Source organism: Garra rufa, chromosome 19 (genome assembly GCF_049309525.1).
Source record: "Garra rufa chromosome 19, GarRuf1.0, whole genome shotgun sequence".
Lineage (NCBI taxonomy): Eukaryota > Metazoa > Chordata > Actinopteri > Cypriniformes > Cyprinidae > Garra > Garra rufa.
This window is the reverse complement of record NC_133379.1, coordinates 23,513,459-23,529,156: the sequence shown is the minus strand read 5'-3', so window position 1 is coordinate 23,529,156 and position 15,698 is coordinate 23,513,459. Positions and strand designations below refer to the sequence as shown.

Genomic DNA, 15,698 nt, shown 5'->3' with positions numbered 1-15,698 from the left:
AACCAATTTAAACCGGAAATTATAATGCAATTAAAAAGTTTGAAATTTAACGTAATTCGTCTTTGGTGTAAAAGGTAAAACTACACATAGCTGCATATTATTTATAATTTAATAACATTGTACGGTAGATGGAGCTGTGCTCCCTGAAAATTGAGGGAGAAAACCAACGAAGAAGAAAATCGTTCTTGTTTTGAAATGCAAAGCTCACAAAGGTTTCGGATCTTTTTTATCTTCATCAGAGCGTTTTATTTGTTGTTGTATGTCTTTAATAATATAGATTTCGATTTTTAAACTTTTTTTATAAAACGTAATTTAAAATCTGAGTTCTCTGTTTTGTTAGTATTTCCTTGTAGAGAATAATGGTATTATGGTCATTGTTTGTAAACCTTTCTAGTATTTTAAGCACTCATGAGCAACACACGGGCTCTGGTGAGCTGCACAGTACTTTCTTTACAAGATTCTTGTTTTGTATATCCATGCTGCAAAGACTGTCTATCCAGAGTAATTCAGGAAAGCAAAAGGTACGTTGTAAAATTAAGCAAATTTTGGTGAATGTACTTTATATGTATTTAGTGAATGTGTCATTACGAGCTATTACCTATGCTATAACGTAATTACTATTATATGAGTGTGTGTGTTTGTGTGTGTTACTTAAAAAGCATCTGAACATTATGAATAAGTTTTGAATCATTATCTTCAGAGCCATTTGTGGAAGATGTGGATTCACATGTGACTTACAAAACGTGGACTACAGATACAGGCTGTCATTTAAAGTGTCCAGAAACCAAGATATATTTGGTGTAACTGTATTTGGGGGCTGTTTGAATCCCTTCTTTGGGATAAACGCTAGTGAACTTCAAAGGTGTGTTTTAAAGCATTTATACATTTTAAACATCTTGAACAAACATTTCTGTTGATTCATTGCTGATATAAAGTGTGATGTTTTCAGATTTATTGATTTGGAGAAAACTGAAGACACTCATACTGTTCAACAGCTCCTTGTCAAAGCTGTTGAAGACTGCTTTATTGGAAGATGTGTCATTTTTGGATTGAAGGTATGAAGCATTTCATTTAATCTGGGTTGAGGCAACAAGATTATGCCCTTTTAAGTAATTTGACTCATTTCTTGTTCGTTCCTCACAGGTTCCTCATAACGTTGCCAAAACTTCTTCACTGTCTGGACAGTTAGTGGCCTGCCAGATCATTTTTCCATGTGAGTCTTTGATGGGATGTACCGTAATAGGCTATTTCAAAAACCTCCTGCGAGCAAGTTCTCACTCTGCCAACAGTATCTGTTCATCACAACAGAAAGACTCACAAAGTTCGCAAAGAAATGAACTCAGCGGTTTTGATTATACTCCTCCATCATGTGGAAAGTTGGATTCTCAACCCAGCAGTGAAGGATTCACACTCTCGAGTGCCTGGCAATCACCTGGGTTATGCTTCTACCCAGAAGAATTAAATAATGACTTGTTGCAGCAGTCCAAAGACTGTGATCATAATGATCTTTCACCAAAGAATGAAGAGACAAGAACATGCCAAAGCAACACCAATCAGTTGAAGCATGTTAATTGTACACAGGATGAACTGAAGAATGAAACACAGAGCAGTCACAGAAAATCTTTTTCCTCGAGCTGTGACATGTTTGAATCATCAGAATCACATTTTAACAGTTCTACGGCATGTGATGCTATAAATCCACTTAGCACTTTGTCCCATGGAAGTAGTTCTGAAAAAACTACATTCGGACACCTTGTAAGGGCTAAAACCGAGGAAGAATATGATGCACCTTTACACGAGAAGTCACTTTACAGTCATTCCAGTCAAAATATAGGTTTTGATTTAGAGGACGCACCTTTATCAGAAAGCTTACGAGAATTTGTCAGCATTGAGCCTCAGATATCAGAGATAATTGACACAAAGGAGCGCAGTTCAGGTAAATGTGATCAATTGATTCAACTGCAAAATAGATGCTCTCTGACTGAAAATTCAGTGGTTTCACTTGCAACCATCTCAAAAAGTGAAAAATTGTTCTCACCAATGCACAATGTGAACAACATACACTGGAAAGATTACACTGAAAATGACTGTCCTGACAATCTTGAAACTAAGATGAACAATGCTGAGATCCATAAGACCAAGACCAGGATGATTCCTTTTAGTCCTGACATTATGCATGCATTTAACTGCTCTTCAATCAACAGGTTGTCTTTTCCAAACGAAAAAGAACTCGCTCCAAAAAGGAAAAAATTAACTAGGAGCAGATCCTCTCTGGCTTTTTGTTCAGTAAACCATGAAAAGGGCAAATATTTCAGGCACTGTGCACAAAGTGAGGTCCATTCTGTAAACTGCAAAGTCAAGCAGGAATGTATTGTGTTTGATGACCATGAGGAGAAGTACAATTGCTCTGTAGACTTGTTTGCTTCTGGTCAGAGCAGTATGGACATGAACCTTTCGGATGTGACAGAGATGTCTAAAGTCAATGAACCGAGAAATGTCAACACATCAGAGCCTGGAGGTTCAGGTTCTCTGCTTTTTTCACCATGTTTGCAATCCACCCCGGTTTCTTATTATAACAGCTCATGTGGACAGAAGAGTAGGCGAAGCAGAAAACGTGTAAGCTTGCTGTGCTCCGGAAAAATTAAATGTGAGTTTAAAAGTAAGATTGTAGATCTGAAGTTAAGTGAGAAAATACAAAAGGAGAATCAGTTGCCGATTGTTGGGTCTACTGAGAGTTTCTCAGGCGAGTCTGACATGCAGGATGCAAGTTGTAATTTATCTGTAAATGAGTGGTCCAAAGATCTTTTTGAAAATCCATTTTGAATTAAAATTGAGTGAGATGATTTATAATATTTGTTCTGTTTAGTAATTGTAACTTAAAAAAACGTGATAAATGTAAAATATAACTGTAAATGAACCACTGTGTTTGAATGATTTATAAATGTTTATAAATATTATAAATACATGCCCAGAATTGTTTATTTTTATGTATTTTTTATTACACTACCGGTCAAAGGTTTTTGAACAGGAAGATTTTTTTTTTTTTTTTTTTTTAAAGAAGTCTCTTCTGCTCACCAAGCCTGCAGTTATTTGATCCAAAGTTTGATACAGCAAAAACAGCAACATTTTGAAATATTTGTACTATTTAAAACAACTGCTTTCTATTTAATTATATTTTAAAATGTAATTAATTTCTGTGATTTCAAAGCTGAATTTTTAGCATTATTACTCCAGTCACACCATCCTTCAGAAAGCATTCTAATATTCTGATTTGCTGCTCAAAAACATTTATTATTATTATGTTTAAAACAGGTTCAGGTTTCTTTGATGAATTGAATGTTCAGAAGAACAGCATTTATATGAAATAGAAATCTTTTGTTACATTATAAATGTCTTTATCATTACTTTTGATCAATTTAAAGCATCCTTGCTAAATAAAAGTATTAATTTCTATAATTTATTTCCCAAAAAAACACAAACAATATAAAACACACACACACACACACACATACACTCCCGTTTATATATATATATATATATTAAATTACATTGAAATATTTTAAAATAGAAAACAGATATTTTAAATAAATGATTGAAAAAAATTACTGTTTTGGCTGTACGTTAAATTAAATAAAAAATAAAAAATGAACTGTTGACTACATGTTTAATAATCGAAAGTACTGGCTTACAAATGTATGATAAAAAATTTTGAGAAAAAACACGTTTTTCAATTAAAATTGTGTTCATTTAGCTCTGCGTCACGTCCGTTAATATTTCAGCAACGTATATATTCAAAACAGACGATTAAAATACGAGATAGGTAAACCTATTTCGATATATCCGTGCTTACAGCTTATTGAAAAAAAGAATATATTGTATATCTCTATATTGTTTTGAACCCGCTGAACCTCTCTCCTATGCAAATGCTCCTACAGTGTGTATTTTATTTTCAAGGTGATGACGACACTGTACTCTCTGTTGTGATTTTTGTTGATTCATTGAATTATTTAATTCTGATAGGCTCTTCTTGAATACAATAGTTTTGTTTTGACCAATGACATTGAGCGCGAAGTCTCCATCACCCAATCAGACTCGAGCGTTACAGCGCAGCCAATCGGAAAGCAGTGACGCGCGTTCAACTATAAAACATTGCAGATGACGCGCGGTCTCTGCTGAAGCAGTACGACGGACATTTTGCAACGCGTTATCCAAACAGAAAATATCGTTATTGAAAAGCAAGACGCGAGGAGTTACGACACGACATTCGACGCGCAGAGGAAGCCAAGAGGAAATACAGATGTTTAAGAGGACTGTGTTGCGACTAATGTTTGTATAGTAGTTTAAATTGTGTGGCGACAGCCCTTCGACTCAACGGCTCAAAGATGTCGGACGAAGGCGCGAGGGAGGACGCCTGCCGCGAGTATCAGTCCTCGCTGGAAGATCTGACTTTCAACAGCAAACCGCACATCAACATGCTCACCATTCTAGCCGAAGAAAACATCCAGTTCACCAAGGATATCGTCGCAATAATTGAAGCACAAATTTCCAAGGTTTTTATGAAAATAGATTTATTTTTGTTTCGTTTCAGTCATCGTCTTTTAGCTCGAGTGTGGCTAGTTAGTTAAACGACGACATGACATGAGGCCTATAATATGGCGGCAGCTCGACTAGTTCGCTAACCACTTGTGTAAATCGACGTAAAACATGTTTTTGATGCTATATTATCGATAACTAGTATTGAGTTTATTATAACTGCCGGTCAGTCAGAATTTACTGTTTTTGTAGCTCAGAAAAGTCACACCACTACACATTCCCAAATTAGGTTAGTTGCAGCAGCGTGTTTATCTGCTGGTTGGGTCACAACTGCTCACGAAGTCCGACTTATTGTTGACGCACATTTTGGCTTGAAGTTAATAATCCATGTTTTACCTTCTTAGTAAGCTTATAGGATAATGATAACAGCCCTGTGGGCCAATTAGCTTTATTGTCTTAAGCCAATGTTAAAGTATTGTTTCATGTCAATATGTAACGTTAGATATGTTAAAATGTAATTTAATGGCATATGGTTTTATGAATCATAATTTATCATCAAAAACTCTAGATAGAAGAGATACGATATTTCCGTATTATGTAATCGGCTCCACGACTCGAGTCATCGTCATGTAGTTGATTGTGCACTTTGCATATCTATTTTGTAAGTATGAGGTTCAAGACGTGTTCATACCAACCATTAATCAGAAATAACTATTTGCATACTCATGGCTGTAGTTATGTCATATCACCAGCTGCTACACGTGGTTTGCCGCCTATGTGCATAGATGGGTATTTGGAAAATTCGTGAATTTTTTTTATACTCTTGTTTATGTTTGCAACCTATTTGAAATTGCATTAGTTCGTATAGTCGTGTTGGGCTGCTTTGTGAAAACGAGCACGCCTGCATTTATTTAAAGTCCTTAATACATATGTGCGCCATTCAAATTTCTGTGTACTTGAACCAATAAAGGGTTTGGGGTGTTAGATTGCTGAGTAATTTTCCATTCTTTATTGCAATGTTAATAAATGGTATACAACTGTGACAATAAACTATGTGAAATGTCCTTTTGTCTTTATTTCCCAGTGTATTTTTTGTGGTAATGTTTGCTCTATTGATTTCATTCTAATCTAAATGCTCTTTAATACAAAGACATTTGCATTGATGCAGTGTCCTTTCCAGTGACATTCCAAAGCTGAATGTGTACAAAAAACTTTTGAAGAAAAAATGACAATTTTATAAAAACTGTGCTTCTCTTTGCACTGGGGCATTTTGGTTACAACTTGTCAGAATCTTTTTATGGACTTGTCTAAAATGTAAAAAACAAGTGTTTAATTTTTCCCCCTTAATAAGAAGAATAAACTTGAATCTAAATGGATCCTTGAGTTGAATTCCTGGTCAAGTACCAAAAAATACAAGTTAACCCCCCCCCCCCTGAATTTAAAGGACTTGGGCTTCTTAAAATACTACCAGTTACTGAAACTGAATGGTACTGACAACCTAACAAAACTATTTTCTTGATGGACTGAGCATGAAGAGTGAACATTGAAGAAGAATTTTTTTTTCATTTTTACCCCCCTTTTTTAAACCTGGGACATGGATATTTTAAATTTCTGCATCCAAGAGACCTTTCTCTGATTTTTGGTGGATCTGTTTTTGAGGAGCTTTTTTCATTATCTTTTTTAAACAGCAAACAATGGACTTCCCAATGGATTTTTGATCCAACTTCAAACATTTAATAACCTCAACAATCAAGCTCTAATTCAATGTAGTTGTGCATTTCTCCCATGTTGTTCTCTAAACTTGTCAGTTTTCTATCACTTTAGGCACCCGCTGGTGAGAAGCTCCCAGTTTTGTACTTAGTGGATTCCATAGTGAAGAATGTTGGAGGGGAATACCTTGAAGTGTTTGCTAAGAACCTAGTCAATTCCTTTATTTGTGTATTTGAGAAGGTACATACTTTTTGAAACTGTGTCCATGGTGTTACTTCTGATTGAACGTCATGTTCTTTGTCCTCATTTAAAACATGTATTGTGCTAATTAAGTCATTTACCTTTAGTTTGTTTCATACCTTAATAGTAATAACATTCAGTTTTTGTACAAGTGGTAATCTGTATAGTTTTGTCAGTGTTCTTTGAGAATAAACAGAGGAGTCAGATATTCTTTCCCCCCTTTCTTTTGCTTCACTTTAGGTGGATGAGGCCACTAGAAAAAGTCTCTTCAAATTGCGTTCCACATGGGATGAAATTTTCCCTTTGAAGAAACTATATGCACTAGATGTGCGTGTGAACTCTATAGATCCTGCTTGGCCTATAAAGCCATTGCCACCAAATGTGAATGCCAGCATACATGTCAACCCAAAATTTTTAAAACCGGTAAGCATTTAAGGAGTCCTAACTTTATTTTTAAGAAGTAGGAAGAAGTGTACAGCTATGGTTTATCTGAAATGTGTGCTTTTCTCTTTGCGTAGACTGAACAAGCTTCTCCGAAGCCTCCTGCACCACAACCTCCACCTCCGAGCCTGACACAAGAACAATTGATAAGGCAACAGTTGCTTGCAAAGCAAAAGCAGTTGTTAGAACTTCAGCAAAAGAAGATAGAGCTTGAACTTGAACAAACAAAAGCTCAGTTGGTGAGTTTAATAGTCATGTGCTTTATAACAAGATGAACTAGAAAGCGCTCCATGTTAATACTTGCCGTTTTAGAAGTATATGTGATGTGTCAAGTGCATGTAATATGTAATGAGCTGTAGCTGGTCTATGCTGTCAAACCGACTTTTAAAAGAGAATAATTTTTTTTTCCCATTCTCAAGGCTGCCAGTCCTGCTGTTGCTTCAAACCATCATGCTCCTGCACGTTTCGAAATCTCTCCACAAGTTACTCATACGGTTCCTGCACCACAGACCAAAACTTGGCCTCCAGCACCATCAGAAAAAGTGGCAACCAGAGATCCTAGGTTAAACAGACTTGGTACAACAGCTGTAACTGCAAAGGAACAAGTCATGCATAAGAAGGAGAGTCAGGTCGCACCAAGCTTACAGAATGCATCAGAAAAAAGAGGACAAGTCTCAGCTGAAAGACTGAGTAAGTTGGAGAAGATGAGGATTCCAAAAAAGGACAACTCTGCAGTTGAGGAAAAGCCTAAAACCAAGTCAATGTCACCATCTGGAAAAGGTGTCCTTATCAGGCCCAGAGGAATAGAGTCTGAACATTTAAAGACTGCTGAACTGAATAAGAAGGACCCAAGGTTACATAAGCAGGTGCACGACAAGACGGATTCAAAAGCTGAAGATGTCAAAGAGAAGAAAAGAAGTTCAGAAAAGAAAGATAGGGATGAAGATAGGGATCAGAAGTCCAGCAGCACCAGGGGCAAGCTTATTAACGGCTCTCTAAACAAGCACGAAAGACTTGAGACATTTCTGAAACAAGAAATTAAAGTTAACAAAGCAAATGTTAGAAAAAGATCTCGGTCAAGATCACGTTCACCACCGTTGCATTCTCCCAAAAGAAAAGAGAGACGTCCATCTCCAAAGAGAAAAACCAGGAGTATTAGTCCATCACCCAAATCTGGAAAAGCTAGGATAAGTAAACATCCACATAACGATGATGCTTTTCCACAATCAAATCTAAGAGATGAACGAAGTACCAAGAAAAGCGCCCTAGAGCCAAGACGATCTAAAAGGCCGCTTGATGATAGACCAGCAGGTCAGAAAGATGGACTGCAGCAGAGGATTTCTCCTGCAGAGCATAAGGACACAAAAGATGGCAAGAGATGGAGGAGTGGATGGGAAGAAAATAAACAGTAAGTGACTTCATCTTTTAAATTTCAATTCTTTAACATCTTTTGTCTTTCTCTCATTGAACTTATAACACACTGCCTTAACAGTCCCAAACAGTCAGAGTCAGATCTCTCACACGGACGACTCAGCACCCAGAGACACAAGACATGGAACACTAATCAAAGACCGTCCACACCTCGTACACCTAAACATCGCTTGAGTGTTGACAGCAACATACAAATACCAGAAGCACTTAATTCCGCAAGTAAACGGGATCTTTTACGAAAGGTGTGTCAGTTGTAATCAATTTTTCCTTGTTTAATACATTATTCATTTGCAATATTGCTAAACTGGAAATTTTTTCATTTCAGGCTAGCAAAAGGCATGCTGATGGTGAAATATCCAATGACGAATTCCTCAATGTAGCCCATCAAATAAATCAACTTTTTCAGTATCAAGAGGAAAGACAGAGGTCTGACTCTTGGGATGAGTCGTGTGATGAGGGAGTATATCAATCAAAAAAGAAACAATCAGGAACTATATCTGACGCAGAGCTTTCTTATCTTGAGCATAAATCTAAGTTGAGAAGAACACAGCTTCAGCGTCCAGGTAAGATTGTAGCACTTTGTAAATATTACGTTAAGTTTTATATTCTTTTTTTTTTTTTCAAACATGCCTTAGGTTGTTGATTTTGTTGGTGTTTTATAGAGAGTCTAAACTTGAATTATTTTGCTATATTCATTTGTCCATCTCTGTAGTCCATAAAGAGGGCCACTCACCTTTGGATGAAATGTTCTATCACACTCAACATGAAATGACTGAAGAATACAGTGAAATCTCAGAAGTGCATAAAAAGCCTGGTGACGCTATAAAGCCTGACCGTGAAGATCCTAGAAGAACCGACAGGCCTCCATCATGTACAGGTCCCACATTCAGAAATTCACCGAGCCCCATCAACTTAGACGGGACCTGTGGGAAATCCACAGGACCGCCATTTGAACGGTCCTCATCTCCAGTTGAAATGGATCAACAACCTGGAGACATCAGCCCACGTTTTGAAAGTCCCAACAGCGTGCACTCTGGAACAGGTCCAGATGATGGTCCAATAAGTGTAGAAGGTCCTCCAAGGAATGATCTTGGTTTCTTGGAACAGGGAAGAAGCGGACGAAACCATGGTGAATCTCCTGAAAATACTCCGACTCACTCCTCAGAAAGTTCTATGCCACAGGTGAACGCACCACGGCATGATGGACCAAATGTTCCTCAACGTTTTGATAGATATAAAAGTTCTCTAGCTCCTTTTGATGGGCCACCTAGCCACATCAGAGAGCCAAGACTAGATGGTCCTCCAAGACCTTATGCTCCTCCTCCTCCTCGATTCGAAGGCAATGCAGGGGGATTTGATGGGTCCGGTGGGCCCATAAGATATCCCGGACATCGCTTTGATACCCCTCACCGATTTGAAAGATTTCCCACAGCCAATGAAAGACCTGTTAGATTTAACAATCCACCAGTGTCACACAGGCCAATGAGGTATACAGAGCCTCACAACATTGTGAGATTTGACCCTCAAGCCCCAATTCACTATGACCAACCGATGCACCAAAACAGATTTGTTAATCCAACAAGGTTCGATAATCCTCACATGCAACATGGTCCACCAGGATTTGAGGAACCACGGTTCCCGGCTAGACTAATGAATTATGATGAACAGCAGGGTGCAGTTAGATTTGATAGTCCATCAGGTGGGATGCACTTTGAGAACCCGGTACAGCCTGAACCCTTACGATTTGATGCACCGCCTGTTATTCCAAGATTTGACCCACAAGGTCCTCCAAGATACTGCGCTCCGAATATTCCAAACCAGCTGAGACTGCAGGAGCCAACAATGTACGATCAAACACCAGGTCAAGCTCCTTTGATAAACCCTGCGCTACCACCACCTAATTTCAACATGCCACCCATGAACACATATGGTGGCCCGGCCCAGCAGTTTCCCATGCAGCCAAATGTTTCTCAAGCATCTAACTTTAGTGTGACAGTCCCTACGTCATCAGATTTCCAGGGCTCATTTATACCTGCTCCATTCCCTGGTCCAGGTGTTGGGAATGTTCCTCAACCTGTAAGTATGGATTCAAGGAGTCCCTCATTGTGGAAAATAGGGTGTGTTCACATTTGTAGTTTGGTTTGTTTGGTTCATTTGGTCTAGACCAAAGAATTTGTACATATGGCCCTGTTCTGCTTGGCATTTACATTGGCATTTTGGACGGTGAACCTAAAGGCATAGTGATGTGTTCACAACCTGATTGGTCAGGTTGAATGACATACATTTTGTGACGTAATTCACTAAACTCCCCAAACAATAGGTGTGTTTGACTTAAAGCGGCTCTGCAACAGACCAATCGGTCCCCAGTACCCATTCACCAATCGGTGAAGTCGAACACACCTAATGCCGCCTGCTGTGCTAAGCGCGCTCATTGTTTTGTGTACATATAATTTCATTTTCACCACCTGCAAACTCACAAAGAGCTCATAAAAGGCACTTTACCTCCTTGTTGCTTTACGTTTTCCCTGTGTTTTGGATGCACCACTTGTTCCCTTCGTGAAATTATGTCGCATGGCGTCACATCTTTTTATTACATCCTGTTTTTGGTTAGTTTAGAAGTGTTTAGTTGGTGTTGCGTTCATATTTCATTCAAACTGCACTGAAGTTTGTTTGAAAGTGGATTGAACTTGCTAAAAAGATGGGTCTCTGCTAGAGCTGCACGATTCTGGATAAATTGAGAATCACAAATTTTTTTTCAAATTGAGATTATCCCACGATTCTGAACTAAACAAAATAATGTGACAAAATATTAATTGTAGGCTTTTTAAAAGTGTTTAATTTAAATTATTAAACATATATGTTTAAAATTATTTATTACACCTATTGTTTTATATTACAATGATGAAAAAGTGGTTTGAATGAATTATTCAGTGATTGCTGAAATATTTGTGAAGTACTTGTAGTGAATCATGCGTTTTTGAATGAATCTCTTAAATGAATAAGTCAATGCCAAATACATTTTAAGTTACTTGTTGCCACCTACTGCTGAAACAATGCAGTTGACATGTTATTTGAAGCACCAATTTCTTTTAAAAGATGACTTGCTCTATTTTGATTGCTACCATCGACATCAATGTATATATCTGAACTGTGACTTTTTTTATTGTATTATTTCTGTGATAATATGAATGACTATAAGACAGAAAATAATACTGGATAGTTGAAAAGACCATTTGTGAAGCTGTTTCTTACCTAAACATGGTAAGTGTCTGCTCCCTGTGTCAGCGGCAGTGCAAACACAGATTCAAATGTTCTAGTTAGACTTTTTCAAAGATACAGGTGAATCGTCATTTAGAAATTAGGTTGTGTGGGTGTTTGAGTCGAGATTGAGATCGCTATCTTTTACCAATTAATCGTGCAGCTCTAGTCTCAGCCCTTTTCTAACAAACTCTGGTGCGGTTCGAATGGAAAATGAACACAACAGAGGCAGAGCCCATATACTTCTAAACGTACCAAAAACAGGATGTAATGTTTGGTGCGCACCAGGATTCAGATGGCAGCGTTCACACTTACTCAAACCAAGAGTTTGTTTTAATTGAACCAAACATGACAAGTGTGAACACACCCTTAAAGAGTTTTCTTTTCGTCAAACTTGGAAAATTAAAGTTCACTTTTTGTCTTGTGATTTTTTTTAGATGATTGGAGCTCAACCTTTCATGCCACCAAACCAAATACCTTTCCAGCCTGGTAAGAATGTCTTTATTTTATTTGTTTGCATATCATGAAACAGAATTATACACTGTCAATTTAACAGCCTTTGTTAGTGACGTCTACTTTAGACCATTATTATAATAAGTGAATTATTGATACAGGTTCCCAGTTTCAGCAGCCTGAGCCCGAGCCATTGAGGCAAATAGATGTGAACGATCTGTTATCGAAACTTTTATCCACTGGAATAATAAAACCTGCGCAGACAGACTCAACAACTGGTATGCATACTCTATTATATTTAATTTCTTACCGTTGGACGATTAAATTGCAGTCTTAAATTTCAAATGAACCTATTTTTTTTAAAAATCTATTTTAGACTCTACTCCAGCAAGTCAGGCTTTATCTGTCCCTGAAGAGGAAGAGGAGGAGGAACAAGAGGAAGATGAAAGTGTCCCAGATTTGACTGGCTTTGTTTTGGAGGACATGAAACAGTATGTACATCTATGAACTTTCTGGAGTCTAGACACAAATGAATCTGACGAAAATAAATTTATTATTGTGTGACAATGTAAAAATCACTTAATGACAATCAGATGTTTTGGGAAATTTGTGTAATTTAGGAGACACGACAGCATCATCACCAAACTATATACTGGAATCCAGTGTTATTCCTGCGGGATGCGTTTCACTGCATCTCAGACGGATGTGTACGCGGATCATTTAGACTGGCACTACAGACAGAATCGTTCGGAGAAGGACATCAGTAAGAAAGTTACACATCGGCGGTGGTACTACAGCCTCACGGTAAGCTGAAAGCAATCCTGTTTTATTTATTTTCCTTATTTATGTACATTGCCACTACAACCTGAAATGATCTCTTCAAACATTTTAAAAAATCTAACATGAAGTGCTGTGTTTTTAGGATTGGATTGAATTTGAGGAAATCGCTGATCTTGAGGAGAGGGCAAAGAGTCAGTTCTTCGAAAAAGTTCATGAAGAGGTTGTACAGAAAACTCAGGAAGCAGCCAAAGAGCGAGAGTTCCAGAGCGTAAAGGCTGCCGCAGACGTCGTTCATGAGGTTAGACAATGCACACAGACTGTGATAATTCATAGATTATTAGAAAAATGATGAATGTGCTAAATTTCTTTTTTTTTCTCTCTCCTCAGCTTTGTGAGATTTGCCAGGAGCAGTTTGAGATGTACTGGGAGGAGGAAGAGGAAGAGTGGCACCTGAAGAATGCCATCAGAGTCGATGAAAAGGTAAGAAATTGCTCTAATTAAAAGAGAAAATTAAATGTTGTGGTTTTGATGTTTGATAAAATGCCTAACAAATTTTCTCTTCTCTTTTAGACATATCATCCCTCATGTTACGAAGACTACAAAAATGTAAGTGTTGATTTGCAGAATGGCATCTTGTTGAAGGGATAGTTCACCCAAAAATTACAATTCTCTTCTTAAATACTCACTCATGTCATTCCAATCCCGTAAAACCTTCGTTTATCTTTGGAACACAAATTAAGATATTTTTGGGGTTATGATTCTGCTTTTTTAGTCAATTAAAACACTTCCTCTTTTTTTCCCATAGACATCCTCCTTTGTGGACTGCACACCCTCGCCCAATAAAATGCTCACAGAAAACCCTTTAACAGCTTTCATGAAACAAGAGCAGGGTGATGAGGTGCCATGCTGCAGTATTAAAGAAGAGCCCTCCGAGGACGATACGGATGCACCAACGGTAAAAGAGGAGGTTCAGGTTAAGTTAGAAGGAGAATCACAAACCAGTGCAATTATTTTCTAACTATGCTGCTCCTTAGCCACTTCTTTTTGTGGGTACTTTAGCTGGTCTTTTGTGTTTTTGTAAAGAAGGATATTTTTATATTGCAGAGCTCTGAGGCCGGGACCTCAGCTAGTCACTTTAAATACATTTTTGTATTTGTATTTGCCTGCACATTTCAGGTATTTTTTGCCATGTGAATGCCCAATGAAATGTACTGTGAACGACGTACGTTTGGGGTAAATGTATATGTATAATTTAATTTATAAATAAAGATATTTTTGGTATTCTTTGTGTAGTATTGATAACAAAGAAGTTTGAATTTGTTTTCGGTTTTTTTGGGTTCTCAATGGAGACATTTGTTCTGACTTTTGGAGAATGGTGAACGGTGGTTGAATACTAATTTATGAATGACTTTTTGTTTTGCCTCCAATAAAACACGGGAAACGCATTTCAGTAATTGATAATTCCCTAAATCCAGGTTTGGGGCTGATTGTGAATTATTAATAGTTGAGAGAATTCCTTGACCTCAATATGTAAATAGTTATTTGAGTTTACTACTGTATTTGGTTCAGAGTAATGTGTTTAGTTGAAAAAATGAAAAGGAAAAAAACGGGGTGTTTTTTTTTTCTTTTTGCAGAGGTTCAAAGGGCAATTTTTGCTTTATTCAGAATATTCAATAAAAAATATTTGAGGAATAAATAGTGTCTTGTGTGTAAAGTGATTATTGTGCGCTTTTTGACTGATTTAAACTTGTCAGTTTTATGCATAATCCTAAATAAAGTTTCAGTGCTAATGGAAACTTCTCTGTTTGTTTATTTGGTTCCGACTGTTACAATAGGGTGTCTGTTTAAATGTGCATCATAAACTTAATTACAACCATATTTTTAATTCATCTGTATTTTAATATTTGTAAAAATTTATAAAACATGTAATATTTTAAATTAAGCATAATTTCCATAGTCTCAAACAGTTAACAAACGTAAATGTCTTAATTTCCTTTTCCAGAAGAAGAAAACAAAACCTTGAACAGCCATTCATACTTCCAGTTGATCTCTCTTCAACAATATGCTACAATGATAAAACAGAGCTGTAAATCCAGTACCAGTGTTATATTATTCATATGTACTACCAAAGAAATAATCCATACTTCTAAGACAATTTGAGCCATGTCATGGCTAAAACCTGATTACAACATTATGTTTGTGCTACCTTGTAGCAAGTGTATAATTAAACCCATAGAGAAAATGTTTATCCTCATAAGATGAAAATATAACACTTACCTCATGCTAAGCACTTGTGGCTCAAGTTAAGTGAAATGACTGCAATACAGCTTCTGGATAAGGTTAAATTACCTCTATATAAAACATATATAAAGTGGCATTGTTTGAATTATTTTTTTTATAGACATTTGTTATATATATATAATATTTCATGCATACAAACATGCTCATAAAATAATAATTATTTTTTTGCATTAAAGAGAATGTTTGGTGATATCTTTAAAAACTCTATGTTGATGTAAAAAATATGGCCAAACTCTTGTGCATTTATTGTCAATATAAAAAAAAAAAAATTGTTGGAATATATATATATTATACTAAAGACACTGGTCTAAAGCAGAGATATACAGGTGCTGGTCATATAATTTGAATCAAAAATTTGATTTATTTCACTAATTCCATTCAAGAAGTGAAACTTGTATAATGTATACAATACATTCATTCCACACAGACTGATATATTTCAAGTATTTATTTCTTTTTATTTTGATGATTATAACTGACAACTAATGAAAACCCTAATTCAGTATCTCAGAAAATTAGAATATTGTGTGAAAAGGTTCAGTATTGAAGACA

The 15,698-nt window shown here is 36.7% G+C and overlaps 2 protein-coding genes across 2 annotated transcripts; both read left to right on the top strand.

Moving 5' to 3' along the window:
* The first annotated feature begins 173 nt into the window (after positions 1–173).
* ddias (DNA damage-induced apoptosis suppressor) lies at positions 174–2,917 on the top strand. Its single transcript, XM_073825062.1, has 4 exons — positions 174–521; positions 701–862; positions 950–1,055; positions 1,144–2,917. The coding sequence occupies exons 1-4, from the start codon at positions 409–411 to the stop codon at positions 2,821–2,823; spliced, it is 2,061 nt and encodes a 686-aa protein (XP_073681163.1). The 5' UTR covers positions 174–408; the 3' UTR covers positions 2,824–2,917.
* A 1,264-nt stretch (positions 2,918–4,181) lies between these two features.
* pcf11 (PCF11 cleavage and polyadenylation factor subunit) lies at positions 4,182–14,542 on the top strand. Its single transcript, XM_073824294.1, has 16 exons — positions 4,182–4,550; positions 6,358–6,483; positions 6,724–6,906; positions 7,002–7,163; positions 7,344–8,332; positions 8,417–8,597; positions 8,681–8,918; positions 9,068–10,431; positions 12,051–12,102; positions 12,228–12,344; positions 12,443–12,557; positions 12,687–12,870; positions 12,989–13,144; positions 13,234–13,326; positions 13,417–13,452; positions 13,652–14,542. Exons 1-16 carry the CDS (start codon positions 4,383–4,385, stop codon positions 13,862–13,864), a joined length of 4,377 nt encoding a protein of 1,458 aa, XP_073680395.1. The 5' UTR covers positions 4,182–4,382; the 3' UTR covers positions 13,865–14,542.
* The last annotated feature ends 1,156 nt before the right edge of the window (positions 14,543–15,698 follow it).